The sequence below is a fragment of the Phyllobates terribilis genome, unplaced genomic scaffold (assembly GCF_046119375.1).
Source record: "Phyllobates terribilis strain yellow unplaced genomic scaffold, ASM4611937v1 Scaffold_2__4_contigs__length_985480577, whole genome shotgun sequence".
Classification (NCBI taxonomy): Eukaryota; Metazoa; Chordata; class Amphibia; order Anura; family Dendrobatidae; genus Phyllobates; species Phyllobates terribilis.
Genome location: NW_027362762.1, coordinates 449617905 through 449633447, shown reverse-complemented (window position 1 = coordinate 449633447; position 15543 = coordinate 449617905). Strand labels below are relative to the sequence as shown.

Below are 15543 nucleotides of genomic sequence, written 5' to 3'. Positions count from 1 at the left end.
CCTAAGGCTGTGATATATCTTGGTTGTGTTCTACTTCATTGTAACTGCAGCCTATGAAGGAAAAAGGTCTAGAGGTCTGAATCTCAGAACATAAGACTTTACATGTGGTGGGAAGTTATAGCAGTATATACTTCATCAATCCATTTCTTTAGGGCAAAGAAATGCAGTCTGTTGATGTTTGCTTAATGAACATTCCCCCCACACCAATTAACCATGTTGACCTTATCATACTCCCAATTAGCTAACTGGTCTAGTTCTGCAGTGATACAGAGGCAGAGGAGGTCTCCCAATGTATCATATTCTGACTTGCTTTTCAACAGGAAAAAGGAGTCAATGACTGTTTTGGATATCTTTTTGTCAAACTTTGTAAAATTCGTTAATATGTCTAATTTTTTATATTGGTATTTAAACACTACTAGTTTAAATACCCACTAGTAGTTTAAACTACTAGTGGTTATTCGGACAGGCGTGTGGAAAGTATAACTAGCTCATTTTATTCTTTTCTAGATTGTCATCAAACCAAGTTCTCTTAGCAGAATGAAGACAATTTTCACTCAGGAGATCTTTACAGAGCAGGTGAAATATTGTCACTACCCCTATACCAAGGAATTAAAATTGCCTCTCCTATCCCCTAAAATATCACTTGACACCTTCCTCTGTTTCTTGGCTTCCTTCTCTTACTTGCTGTCTTGTGTTCAGGTGGTCACAGCCCATGCAGTTCGGGTTCCCGTCACAAGCAATCTGAGTGCTAACATTACTGGTTTTCTACCTATCCACTGTATATATCAGCTGCTGAGAAGCCGGGCTTTCACCAAGCACAAGGTGTCAATAAAGGTAAGATGTTTCTAGTAAACTGATAAGTAAACTAAGACCAGCGGCGTGCTGCGGTGTATGATCTGTAGGAAATTAAACAGATGTTAGTTTTATTTATTACATTATATCATTCCCTGCCTTTGGATAATTTTTCTGCTGATTCAGTGAAAAGACCCTGATGACAGCCCTTATGAGGCTTTTTTTTACAGTCTGCTAATGACATTAAGAAGCTTGTTCAGACCCCCCTTCATGCAGGAATGCACAACCTGATGGTGACTGCTGAGTAGTTTATGTGAGATCTTAGCTTACGTTTGACAAGTACATTAATACATTCTTTCCCAGTGATTATGTGAAAATAATTCAGAAGTTATTTTAATAAGGGTATGTGCGCACGATCAGGATTTGAAGCAGAAATTTCCTGAGCGTTTCTGCATCTCCTTGGCAGGAAAAACCCTGGGCGTTTTTGACGCGGTTTTTGATGCGGTTTTGAAGCATTTTTGTACATCAATGAATGCTTTTTTGAGCTAAATAAAGTTATTTGATGGGACATTGCTTAAACTCTTGGATTACTGTCAGAACTGGGTGAGTATATTGGTTAATTTGAATGATTAAAGAATGTGTCTGTTGTATTTCAAATAAAGTGTTTTCTCTGTCTGTGTGTTTATTTAACTCTTTAATTTAATTAGTTTTGGTCATGAAACAGTCTGACACCTTGTCATCACCAAATAAAAGAGCTGGGTGTCAGCTAGTCCCATTCACCCAATCTTCATTAACATTTCTGTTCATGTAATTTATGCGACTGCCGTGAGCTGGTATTTTTAGCCTGGGAATGTGCCATTTACAAACATGGTCCTTGGCCATCAAATAACATCTCACACCTGATTCGTTAGCCACTATGTCCCCCCGATCAGCACTCAGCAGCTCTTTGGATGCAGCGCATTTTTGTTGCGTCCAAAATGTGGTGTTCTAATGCCGCACTTCTGTTTTCGGTACATGTGAATCCACCGCATATAATGACACTTCAATCGGTCAAAATCTGCAGCGGAGACTAGCGCTACAGAAATGGACATGCTGCAGGTGAGTTTAGGTACGTGGCCACGGTTAGGAGCCGCTGCAGGTTTGACGCTGCGTGTTTATACAGCGTCAAACCCGCAGTGTCCAGATGTTACGGTATAGTGGATGGGATCTCTAGAAATCCCATGTCCACTATGCGTGCATCAGATGCTGCGGATCACCCATGGACACTGACATGCAGCGCGTCTTTCAGGACCGCAGCATGTCAAATTCTCTTGTGGAGTCGCTAGTCTCACAACAGAAATTTGACCACTAGAATGTATAGAATGCGGTAAATCCACATGGTTCAGTGAACACATGTGGGTTTACCTGCGTTCAATAGAATGCAACGTTTTGGACGCAGCAAAAAATATGCATCCAAAGCGCTGCTACGTCTGGATTGTGGGCACAGAGCCTAAAATTAAAAAAAAAAATAAAAAATGACGTGGGCTCCCGCGTCATTTTTATAACCAGCAGAGGGAAAGCTGACCACTGGGGGCTGATATTAGTAGCAAGGGAAGGGGCCATTAGCCAACAGTATTCCCTGGCTATTAATATCAGCCCACAGCTGTTTGTTTAGCCTTTACTGGCTAGATTACAGGGGGACCCCAGAAAAAAAAATGTTGTTGGGTCCCCCTATAAAATCAAATTAGCAAAGGCTAAACTAGACAACTGCGGGCTGAAATTAATAGCCAGGGAAGGGGCCATGGATACTAGCCCCCTCCGCGGCTATTATCGCCCCTCAGCAGTCCCAGAAATGACGCATCCAAAAGATGCGCCAAATCTGGCGCTTTGCCTCCGCTCTTCCCACTGCCCTGTACCGGTGGAGAGTGGGGTAATTGGGTTGGTGTTCACGTCAACTTTGTATTGGCTCCCCCATTACTAACCGCGTAGTAAAATAGTCGCCGCTTTTTCAGTAAAAGACACGGGCAGAATAAAGTATTTTAATTAAATAAAAAAAAATTGTAGAACCGTGTGTTTTTTATTACTCTGTCCGCAAAGCCATCAATCTTCTGAAAAAAAAATGTAAAATAACAAACAACCATATCCCTCACCTGTCCGCCATCAACGACGCAGTCCACAATTGCGCCAAAGCGTGTCCCACGACTGTCCGGGTCACTTCTACAGCCATTACTGATGTCTCTGCTGTAGAAGACAGCACTGTATACTGACAGGGCTGTAAGATCACCCTTATCAGTATACATGCTGCAGGAGGTCACTGGGGTTTATCAGCTGAAGATCAGCTGATCAGCCCTGGTGAGCTTACCACCCTGGGAACATTCCTGCGAATGTTCCCAGGGTCAGGTGAGCATCAGCTGATCAGTCACGTGACCGATCAGCTGATCGCTGCCGTCACTGATCAGCTGATGGTCACCTGAAGTCAGCGCAGGTCCTGGCAGCTCGGTACACTTCGGGAGCGCGCGCGCTCCCGCAGTGTACTGCCGGGTGGAGAGGATCACCGCCGGGGACGAGGATGACACCGGGTGCCGTCGGACAGGTTAGTATAAGATTTTCTCCTTCCCCTATGACGTCACCACGGAGAGAGGGGATCCGTCCTTCAAGGACAGGAAACCTACAGATAAAAAGGGTGGTACCTCTCTCCCGCATCAGTTGGTTTCCTGTCCTTGACGGGGAACCTGCAGTACGGCATACCCGTATAAGAAGAAAGCTATGTGCCAAGAAGATGAATCCTCGTTGGAGGCGGGCCCGACCAGTCTGACTCAGGCAGCGGGGTTCTGCTGGGGTCAGTGGGCCTCTAGGGTGTGCGGGGGAAGAGGTAGCGGAAGATGGAGCTATGCACATGCTACCTCTCCCTGGATCTTCATGGCGGCGGCGGTGAGCTGAGGTCGCCCTGAAAAGACGTGCAAGGAACTTCCGGGGTTCCAGTGCGCGCGCAGGAGTGACACGCCCCCATGATACGCCATGCCCATGATGCTGCGCGCTCCTACCGTGGGCGGGCGTGATGCGCCCCTATGACGCGGTCACTCCCATGGTGGGCGCGCCCCCTGCTGACGCAGCGCCGCAAAGACTGACTGGGAGTCCATCAGGCGTTAGTTGCGGGGACACCTTCCGGGGGCAGATGCATGGCGTCCATTAGGAAAGGGATATGAGGGCGTGATTTTCGCTCAGTTAAAAAAAAAAGCAGCAGATGGGGAGGAGACCAGGTGTGTATATATATATATATATATATATATATATATATCTATATCTATATCTATATATCTCACCAGAGAGCACTGCAGAGGGCTTCTGATGGAGCTCTGGCAGTCTTTCGGTCAAGAGTGAACAGGAGCACCAGGAGGTCCTGCATTCCCAATCATGGCCACTACCACCCCCTTCACCATGTCAGCCTCAGTCGCAGCAGAGGAAGAAGCTTGATATGGAAGCAGGACGTCAGGAGGACTCTTCCAGTCATCACGAGCGTGGTAACAGCGGGAGTGGGCTTTCCGCAGATCGTCCCAGCACAGCAAGGACGTCAGCGCGGCGCCAAAGCCAAGCGAGAACCCGCCTACAAAAACTGTTCCTCCTCCTAACCCGGTACCTCTTCTTCCGTCTGAATGGTAAGGGATCTTCGTGAAAGTTCACCTTATAATTGGGTCCCCCCTTTTTTCTCTTCTCTCATTAGGGAAGGAAAAGTATGGGCAAGACAAAACATAGGACCTGTGCACTTTGCACAGAAGAGTTACCCACTACATGGGAAAAGTGACTCTGCGGCTCTTGTATAGAGCAGACGATTTGTGAAGAGACCCCAAAGTTTGCTTCAGAACTTAGGTCAATTATAAGTCACAGGTAGAAGACACGGTTAGGTCCCTCCAGGGGAAGGGGGAAAAACAGAAAAAACCCAAATATGTGTCCCTGAATCTGGATCCAGTAGCCCTGAGGCTGATGAAGGTTCAGATCTGTCCAGTTCATCCGTCATCCTCCTGTAGGAATAGAAGCGGGCGTAGCTGCTTTCCCATAGAAGAAACAGATGGTCTCATCAAGGCCGTCAGGGCAACTATGGGGCTGACTGACCGCCGTCACAAAAGATCTGTCCAAGATATAATGTTTGAGGGTCTAGAACAAAAAAAACAAAAACCTTTATCCCTTAAAGAGAAATTCCACTCTTTAATTAAAAAAGAGTAAAAAAGACCAGAGAGAAGGGGCCTTTTATTCCCAAAGAGAAAATACCCATTTGATGTCTCAGTATGTTCCCTCTGGGAAAAAGCGCCAAAACTGGATGTGGTCATAACTAAGGCCTCCAAAAATTTTTCTTTTCCATTTGAGGATATGGGGGTACTAAAAGATCCTATGGACAAAAAAGCAGACACCTTCTTAAAAGCTTTATGGGAAGCCACTGGGGGAGAGTTGAGTCCCGCGGTAGCAGCCGTTTGTTTGGCCAGATCTTTGATGGTCTGGTTGGATCAGTTAAAAACACACTTGGAGGAAAAAAACTTTGAGGGATACTATATTAGATTCAATCCCTGTAACGAAAGGAGCTGCTGTTTTTTTGGCAGATGCCTTGGCTGACTCGGTCAGGTTAGCAGCCAGGGCAACAAGTTTTTCCAATACAGCCCGACTGGCCATCTGGCTTAAATGTTGGCCGGGAAATCGCCAGACAAAGTCAAGATTATGCTCCATTCCCTGTGAGGGCGAATTTTTTGTTTGGTCCTACTCTGGACGATATCCGGGACAAAGCCGGGGATAAGGAAAAACGTTTCCCTGTCCTGTCCAACAATAGGAAATCTTTTGGGAGTAAGAAATATATCCGTAGGAAACCCCCCCAGGGACCAGGATAAGTGGAAGTATAGAAGGAGAAAGGCCAAAGGATTCCTGTTCAGCGGACCCCCCAATGATAATAGAAAGCCCTCACAATGAAGGTTTTCCCCGGGTAGGGGGAAGGCTATCCTTGTTTCTTCCGACCTGGGAAGGAATATCCTACAGCTCCTGGATCCTAAACATAATAAAATCAGGGCTGAAATTCCAATTCCACTCAAATTTCCCATCCAAATTTCATAGGGACTCCCAAAAGGCCCTCAAATGAAGAGCTGCCAGTCTTGGAGCAGGAAGTTCTAGGCCTGATAGAGAAAGCAGCCCTTCAAGAAGTCCCTTCCCAGGGAAAAGGCAAAGTTTTCCACTCCCCTCTTTTCCTGAGGAGAAAACCGGACGGGACTTACAGGACAATTGTAAATCTCAAAAAATTGAACAAGCTGTTGAAGGTTCAAACCTTCAAAATGGAGCCAATAAAGATGACAGTAAAAATACTGTTTCAGGACTGTTTCATGACGGTTCTGGACTTAAAGGACGCTTACTATCACGTCCCTATCCACAAGGATTATCATAAGTTCCTCAGGGTAGCAATATCTATGGGGGGGGGGGTCAAGCACTACCAGTGTACGGCTATACCCATAGCCCCAATTGTATTTACCAAAATAATTTTGGAGGTAACTGCACACCTGAAAGAACAAGACGTACTGATTGTCCCATACCTGGACGATTTTCTGACAACAGGCAGTTCTTTCCAGCATTGCAGTGACCAACTAAAAAAGGTCATGGATTCCTTGAGCAGCTTAGGCTGGCTTTTAAATCTAAAAAATAAATAAATAAAAAAAATCCAGAACCGAGCTGAATCAAGTACAGGAATATCTAGGCATCATATTAGACTCAAAAAATCAAGAATCAAAAGATCATAGCTCAGATTTCTCGTATATAGGATCACCCATCGATGTCTCTACCAAAATCTATGTCCCTTCTTGGTTCCATTATGGCCTGTTTTCCGGCCGTTCAATGGTCTCAGATACATACCAGACAGTTGCAGTAATTCGAGGAGCCGAAAGCTAAACGGGCATTTAGGTCAGCTAACCTTGTCGTTAAACTAGGTTTTTGTGGGATTGTGAATGAGGATGGACAATTTGACCCGGGGTATTCGGTGGGTGATTTCAGTCCATCAAGATCCTGACCACAGATGCAAGCCCCAGAGGCTTGGGGGCTCACTGGAACGACCAGTTAGCTCAGGGGGTTTGGACAGATGACCTGAGTTTAGCATCCTCAAACATGAAGGAGCTGCTAGCCGTGGAATTCGCCCTTTTGGAATTCCTGGACACTTTGCGTGGTCTCCACCGAGTTTTTTCAGACAACCAGGTTGCAGTAGCTTACCTGAACCACCAGGGGTACCGGTCCTGTCCTCTGATGCTAGTGACAGAGTCTATCTTTCAGTTAGGGACTTCAGATTGCTTCCAGCTATCGGCCCTCCACATAAGAGGGATAGAAAATCACAGGGCAGACTACCTGAGCAGAACCCAGCTGAGACAGGGCGAGTGGGAACTGAAAGAATCCGTGTTCAATCAGATCACGGAGATGTGGGGACGTCCTATCATAGACCTATTCGCCAACAGTCAGAACCGGAAAGTGGAGGCGTTCTGCTCAATAGACCCCAAAGGGAACCACGTACAGTTGGACGCCTTCACGATTCCATGGCATTCCCCTCTAGGCTATTCTTTTCCTTCAATTTGCCCTGATTCCGGCAGTTTTGAAAAAGATCAGGGAGGACAGAGCAAAGGTAATCTTAATAGCCCCCTTCTGGCCGAAGAGGACATGGTTCTCTTGGCTGAGGATGATGTCTATCTCCAACCCCTGGGTTCTTCCGGAACTTCCGGACCTTCTTTCTCAGGGGCCAGTTTATCATCCTCAGGTGAAAAACTTGCACATGACAGCCTGGAATTTGAAAGGGCTCTCCCTGAGGAATAAGGATTTTTCACAAAATTATAACCTCCACGCTACTACAAAGTAGAAAGCCAGTAACCACCAGACTTTATATAAAACTTGGAGGAAGTTCCTTTCATCGTCTTGTTCCTGGTTGGATGGAGGGGTTCCATTGTCAGCGATTTTAGAATTTCTGCAGAAGGGATTGGAAAAGGGTCTAGCTACAAGTACCTTGAAAGTTCAGTAGCATTAGGAGCCCTATAAAACTGCGACCTGGCTACAAATGGATAGATATCTAGGTTCATCAAGGCATTTGCCAGATCTAGACCTATCCCCTCTCAGAACACGCGTCATCCTTGGGATCTATACTTGTCCTCACAGCTCAAACCAAACCTCCTTTCAAGCCCTTAGCAGACACATCTCTAAGAACCCAGTCCCTTAAAACATCACTCCTAGTAGCACTCACATCAGCGCGTAGAGTCAGCGATATCCAGGCACTATCTGCAGGCCTTTCCTTTTGCTCCAATCCCAAAATCAAGGGAGAAAGGGACTTGCATACACTAGACGTCAGAAGGTGCCTAGTCCAGTACCCAGCGGCCACGCAAGAGTGTAGGAAGGACAGGGCTCTCTCTTTGTGTGCTTTCAGGGACGTCGGAAGGTGCGGAAACCTTCTAAAGGTAAGTTGGCGCGATGGATAAGAGACACCATCACCCTGTCATACTCCTCACGTGGGGAAGCCACCCCGGAGAATCTGAAGGCTCATTCAACAAGAGCAGTGGCAGCCTCCTGGGCGGAAAGAGCTGGGGCTTGGATAGAACAGATATGTAGACCCGCTACATGTTAATCTCCCTCTATATTCTTTATTCATTATCGGCTGGACCTAGCCTCTTCTTCAGACCTTACTTTTGGTAGAAGGGTTCTGGAAGTAGTGGTCCCTCCCTAACGTTGCATTTCTCTGTAATTCTCTCCATGGTGCCATCATGGGGGAAGGAGAAAGACGTAGTTACTTACCGGGATTTCTCAGAGCCCATGATGGCACCTGTACATTCCCTCCCTTCACGCGTTGGTGTGCACACTCACTTTTATAGTTTATACGTAGTCACATGGTGTTCCTAATAAGCATCGAAATAATGTTGTATATTGTGTTATTAACCTGGAGGTCCTCTAGTGCTCTGTAAACAACTGATGCGGGAGAGAGGTACCGCCCCTTTTTATCTGTAGGTTTCCTGTCCTTGAAGGGCGGATCCCCTCTCTCCGTGGTGCCGTCTTGGGCTCTGAGAAATCCCGTTACTGGTAAGTAACTACGTCTTTTTTTTTTTTTTTTTTTTTTTTTTTTTTTACACACGGGCACGCAGGCTGGGCAGAGCAGACTACTGCTCCTCCCATCCACGCTGCACTCGCTGTTCTCAGCGGGAGCGGCGGTCGGATAAGAGGAGTTGTAGTCCTCCTCTCCCGACCCGGGTACCACCCGCACCGCGTATCCAACGTGAATTCGCGGCCGTTGGCTGTAATTGAGACGCAGCAAATTTGCAGATATTGATATTATACCTGCGGGTTTGCTGTGGTTCAATGCAAGTCAGTTGGGCACGAATATGCGACGGGATCGCGCAGGAAATGGCCATGCTGCGGTTTTTACCGCAATAGTAATCCGGAGCGGAAATTTCTGCATCGTGCATAGCACATCCGGATTACCATTGCTACAGCTGGCAGACCTATTACAAGAGTTTTCGCAGCTTTTCTGCAGCAGGAAAACCGCCGCAAAAACGCATCGTGTGAACTTAGCCTAAGATGAACGTTTAAGGTACACTGAGCTAATACAGCACAGACAATACTAAAATAAAACCACACAATTGAGTAGAAGTTCTGGTCGTGCTGTCACACAGAACATGCATTTGAAAATGTGCACATCTCCAGGGAATCTGGCAGCAGCATTTCACCCCCCAAATTATTTAGAAGTGTGTGTAGCTCTTTCAAAGACAAGTCCCAGCAACACCTTTACATTGCCAGTCCATCCCTCCATGATGAAGTTGGTTGAGTCTAGTGTTAAAATGCCAAAAGTTGCTAAAAGTGCGCAACTTCACATTGTGCTATACTGCTAAGCTTTCACTACAATTTCTATGGCCAGTTGTAACTCTATTCCAATCAGCTTTCTAAAGCATGATTGTGGTGTGCCGATAAGCTGTTATGACAACCAGAGGACTAACAATGACCTGTGTGTTGGCGATGTTCAAAAGCCTATTGGATGCTGCCAGGAGTAAGGTCTAATAGACTTGTCTGTCTGTGTAAACCTGATAGGCTAAGATAATACACTGCACTACATAAGTACTGCAGTGTATTATCTATGTAATCAAAAGATAACCTGTTCAAGTCCCATTGTGGGAATAATAAATATGTAATTTTTTTTAAATGTGTGTTTTTGTTTTCCCATTTCCCCCTCAAAATAGTATAATTCAGGGAAAAGGTAACGTACCCAAAAAAGACATATAGCACGACCCAAAAACTATTGTAATATTTATCTCGCATGGTGAACGGCAGAAAAAATATATAAATACAATCCTGGAATTGCTGTTTTTGTTCATCTTGTTTCACAAAAGAATACAATTAAATGTGCTCAAAATGTTGCATGTATTCCAAAATGTTACCAATAAAAACTACAGGTCATTATGCAGAAAAAAAAAACAATCATTCTGGAGTGGGGATTTATAAAATTTGTTGACATTATTGAAAATGTAAATGGTTTTATTTCCACTTTAATTTGCATAATTAGTATGCAAAAAAACTGCTAAGTAGACATGGGTCCTCATATTTTCTAGTGATTGATGGGTGCCCAAGAGGTAGGACCCAAAGCAGTTAATAAGTAATACTAAATCTTAGTGACATGTTTTGTTCGTATTTTTAGCTACCTGTTGACCACTTTTATTTCTTATAATTGCAGAGATATGGTGATATGCTAGATAACAAAATTCCAAAAATCTTATTTGTGTTTTGAAAGCACTAGAGGAGTTTCTACTTGGTTAACCATGACATTTCTTTACTGTAGTACCTGCGCAGCACAGCCCAATTAATAACTTTTCATTCATGTCTTTTCTTTACATTTCATTCATGTCGTTTCTTTAATGCAGTACCTGTGCAGCACAGCCCAGTTCATGAGCTACTTTTGCAGAAAAGCCCAATTTAATTTTTCACTGCAGCACAGATTAATTTATAGAATTTCTTCACTGCAGCATGGCCTAATTCATGAGCTTTCTTCACTAGAGCAGCTGTGCGGCACAGCCCAATTTTATATACCGTAGTGTTTTTCACTGCAGCAGCTGAGCAGCGCAGCTGAATTTATATGTGGTAATTTCTTCTCTGCAGCACAGTCCAATTCATAACTTTTAGTAATCTTTATTGCATTCGAGACCCAGTTACATTAACGAGCCAATTGCTTGCGAATGTTGCAAGGATGGAATCATGGTGAGGTCTTGTACTCATTGGTGGGACAATTGTGAATCAAGTACTGATCACATACTGATGGACTATAAATTTTCTATCTGGAAAATACCATAGTATCCACAAAGGTTTTCATAAGCCATAAGTGCCTCAAAGGCCAGTACTGTTAAGAAAAAAATGATATATATTGTAGTTGTGAGTGAAACTAACCAAGGTGATATCTTACTATAAACTATAAATTGTTTTAGGACTGGATCTACACTCAGATTTGTGAGACAACTACTCCTCTACATCAGCAGCTCATTCCACTTGTTGACGTGTACATTAACTCAATAATTACTCCTGCCTCGAAATCCAGCCCAGAGGCCACCAATAAACCAATCACAGAGCAAGAAATATTGAAGGTTTTCCAGTGTCATACAGGGGAGAATTTGCGTCAAAACCAACAAAGCAAAATTACTACTCAGTTGCTTTTACTCTATTACCTTCTCTCTTATGAAGAAGCTCTACTAGCTAATTCAAAAACATTAGGTAGGTAATTTCTATTCTATTTGTTCATAAAATATTAACTATTAGTTATTTTCCCTTGTAAAAATATATCTGCAGTGAAATCTTGTGCAGTGTTTCAGCACTTTCATATCGGTCTAGTGCTCGCATACACACGTGGTCAAAATTGTTGGTACCCCTCTTTTAATGAAAGAAGAAAAATCAACAATGGTCACAGAAATAACTTGAATCTGACAAAAGTAATAATAAATTAAAAAACTTTGAAAATGAACAAATGAAAGTCAGACATTGCTTTTCAACCCTGCTTCCACAGAATTAAAAAAAAATTAAACTCATGAAATAGGCCTGGACAGAAATGATGGTTCTTCTTAACTTAATATTTTGTTGAACAACCTTTTGAGGCAATCACTGCAATCAAACGATTCCTGTAACTGTCAATGAGACTTCTGCATCTCTCGACAGGTATTTTGGCCCACTCGTCATGAGCAAACTGCACCAGTTGTCTCGTGTTTGAAGGTTGCCTTTTCCAGACGGCATGTTTCAGCTCTTTCCAAAGATGCTCAATAGGATTTAGGTCAGGGCTCATAAAAGCCACTTCAGAATAGTCCAATGTTTTCCTCTTAGCCATTCTTAAGTGTGTTTTTAGCTGTGTGTTTTGGGTCATTATCCTGTTGCAAGACCCATGACCTGCGACTGAGACCAAGCTTTCTGACACTGGGCAGCATATTTCTCTCTAGTATCCCTTGATAGTCTTGAGATTTCATTGTACCCTGCACAGATTCAAGACACCCTGTGCCAGATGCGGCAAGGCAGCCGCAGAACATAACAGAGCCTCCTCCATGTTTTACAGTAGGGACAGTGTTCATTCTTGATATGCTTAATTTTTCCGTCTGTGAACATAGAGCTGATGTGCCTTGCCAAAAACGTCCATTTTTGTCTCATCTGTCCATAGGGCATTCTCTCAGAAGCTTTGTGGTTTGTCAACATGTAGTTTGGCAAATTCCAGTCTGGCTTTTTTATGATTTTTTTTTTCAACAATGGTGTTCTCCTTGGTCATCTCCCATGATATCCACTTTGGATCAAACAACGACGGATGGTGCGATCTGACACTGATGTTCCTTGAGCTTGAAGTTCACCTTTAATCTCTTTAAAAGTTATCCTGGGCTCTTTTGTTACCATTCGTATTATCCGTCTCTTTGATTTGTCATCAATTTTCCTCCTGCGGCCACGTCCAGGGAGGTTGGCTACAGTCCCATAAATCTTAAATTTCTGAATAATATGTGTAACTGTAGTCACAGGAACATCAAGCTGCTTGGAGATGGTCTTATAATCTTTCCTTTAACATGCTTGTCTATAATTTTCTTTCTAATCTCCTGGGACAACTTTCCTTTGGTCCATGATGAGTGTGGTACACACCATCTCACCAAACAGCACAGTGAGTATCTGTACCCCTATGTACAGTTCCACTGACTGATTACAAGATTGTAGACACCCGTGATGCTAATTAGTGGACACAACTTTCCTTAACATGTCCCCTTTGTCACATTATTTTCAGGGGTACCATCATTTCTGTCCAAGCCTATTTCATGAGTTTAATTTTTTTTAAAATTCTGTGGAAGCAGGGTTGAAAAGCGATGTCTGACTTTCATTTGTTAATTTTCATAGATTTTTAATTTATTACTTTTATCAGATTCAAGTTATTTCTGTAACCATTGTGCTTTTATTAAACGAGGGGTACCAACAATGTTGACCACGTGTGTATCATCACCAATACCAGTTGAGCTTTTCTTAGTCTTGTACCTGACAACATTTTACCCCTCTATAATACTATATATATTTTTTTTTTATGTGTATTTTTTTTACTTGGGGACGTGTTATTTTTAATTTTCATTATTTTATTTTCGGTTGCTTATATACATCATAATCTCTCACATTATCACTAGTGTGATTTGATTTCCTACATTTTATATGTTAATTGGCTTATCAGTTATATTTTGGAAATCAGAGTAACCCTAAGAAACCCACAAAAATACAAGAAGTTATAAACTTCATGCAGCTCTAACATTCAATGTTAAAGGGAATCTGTCAGTAGTATCAACTCTCCTAAATCCTCTATCTGGGCATGCAGGTCATAGAAAGCTGAGTAAAATGGTATTCTGATATCTGTGATTTGATGTCTTATTCCAGAGAAATCCTAATTTTTCTTATATGAAAATGAGCTGTTTATGGCTATGGGTCAGACACTGATTTGCATGAGAATCTGCCTCTAGATTTTATTTTTAATAGAAGGGGACATTACCAGTGTGATGTCTAATGGTTACCAGTGTGATGTGTAATGACCGCTCTCCTGATCTCACTGCTGAGCTGTGTGTGATTTATAACTGACACATCTGCTGGTTCCTCTCAGGTTTTATCTCTCAGGCAGCTGGTGTTACAATACGGCAGAGCTGTGAGAGCTGCACCAAATGGGTTTATAAGAAGACAAAGTTCAGTTCTACTGTTCTGTGTTAGTTACATGTATCACACTGGTAACATTCCCTTTTTATTTAAAATAAACTCTGGAGGCAGATTCCCATCCAGATCAGTGTACGGCCCATAGATCTGAACAGCTCATTTACATGTAAGAAAAACATGGATTTCTCTGGAATAAGACATCGGATCACAGATTTCATTTTATTCAGCTTCCCATGACCTACATGGCCATATAGACTGTTTAGGAGGGTTGATTTTACTGATAGTCCCTTTAAATCTCCAGCACAACTAGCCACTGTTATCATTTCTCAGTGGGCTATATACTGTTATAGTCTCTTCACACCTGCAAACTATTTGTGATAAATTATTTTATAACCTATTGATTTTATGTTGCTCTGTTTGGACCAAAGACTTTGTAAACTAGTTGAGAACAGTTAATTAAAAAGAATCTGTCTCCAGGTTTTTGCTTCCTCTTCTGAGATCAGCATAATGTAGGAAAAGAGACCCTGATTCCAGCGATGTATCACTAAGTTTACTGGGTGCAGGAGTTGTGACACAATCAGAGTTTTTGGATGTATCATGTAGCAGAACTCAGAAAGGTAACCCTGTCCACACAAGGCTCTCTATGTTCATAGTCTATTGACAGTGAGCTATTTATCACAGGAGGGGGCGTGGTCGTGCTGTTGTAGTCCAGCAGTGAATCTCCTAGTGTTAAAACCTTAATTGCATGTAAACAGCATACAGCTCAGAAAGCTAACCCTGCCCATACCAGACTCTTTATTTACATTGTCTATCGAAAGTGAGCTGCTCATCACAGGAGGAGGCGGAGTAAGACCAGTGCTCACAGGACAGCTATTCACAGCAATGATAATGTCCTAGTGATAAAACCTTCATTGTAAGTAGACAGCAAACAGCTTGATAAGTGACACATCGCTGAATTCAGTGTTTTAACCCCTACATCATGCTGTCTTCAGATTACATAGCAAAAAAATGTCAACTGATTCCCTTAAATTTATCACATGGACTGAAATATCCAATTCCGTTTATTAGAATGTTGTAAATAATTGATAAAAAAAAAACATAATTTAGATGTCATTCTCTCTTTTTAAAGTGCACCTGTCAGCAGGATTGTGCTTAGTAAACCACATACACTGTCGGGAGGGCACCATTACACTGAGTAAAATGATACCTTTGTTGATGAAATCCATCCAGTGGTTCTTTTATAATCTTTATTTTCATTTCTGCCATAATGATATGCTTGTGCTTCGGGGTGGACTTTTGGGAGGGGCTGTAACTGGTGCTCTCATTATGTATTGCTAGCTCTGGCTTCTGACAGGTCACTGTGCTGTCAGTGACCTGCCTACTATTTTAAATACTGCCTTTGTAATTTCTGTGCCAAAGGGAAATTTACATGCCCCAAAATGGCTGACCGCGCATGTGCAGTAGCAGTTTTCGGTTGCCGAGAGATGTTATTGCTCAAGCACGTGCTCCATTTTGCTAGAGGAAAAATAAATTTGCCTGCTGCATTTTTCTCAGTGTAATGTCGCCCACCTGACAGTGTATGTAGTTTACGAAGCACAAACC

General features: G+C 43.0%; 1 protein-coding gene across 1 annotated transcript in view; it reads left to right on the top strand.

Annotated features, from left to right (window-relative positions):
• The window catches only part of INTS2 (integrator complex subunit 2), an 84422-nt gene that overhangs the window by 18674 nt on the left and 50205 nt on the right, over window positions 1–15543 (top strand). Inside the window, exons 12-14 of the mRNA XM_073665495.1 lie at window positions 508–576; window positions 700–834; window positions 11229–11511. Of these exons, the coding sequence (XP_073521596.1) occupies window positions 508–576; window positions 700–834; window positions 11229–11511 (487 nt within the window). The remainder of the gene's footprint in view (window positions 1–507; window positions 577–699; window positions 835–11228; window positions 11512–15543) is intronic.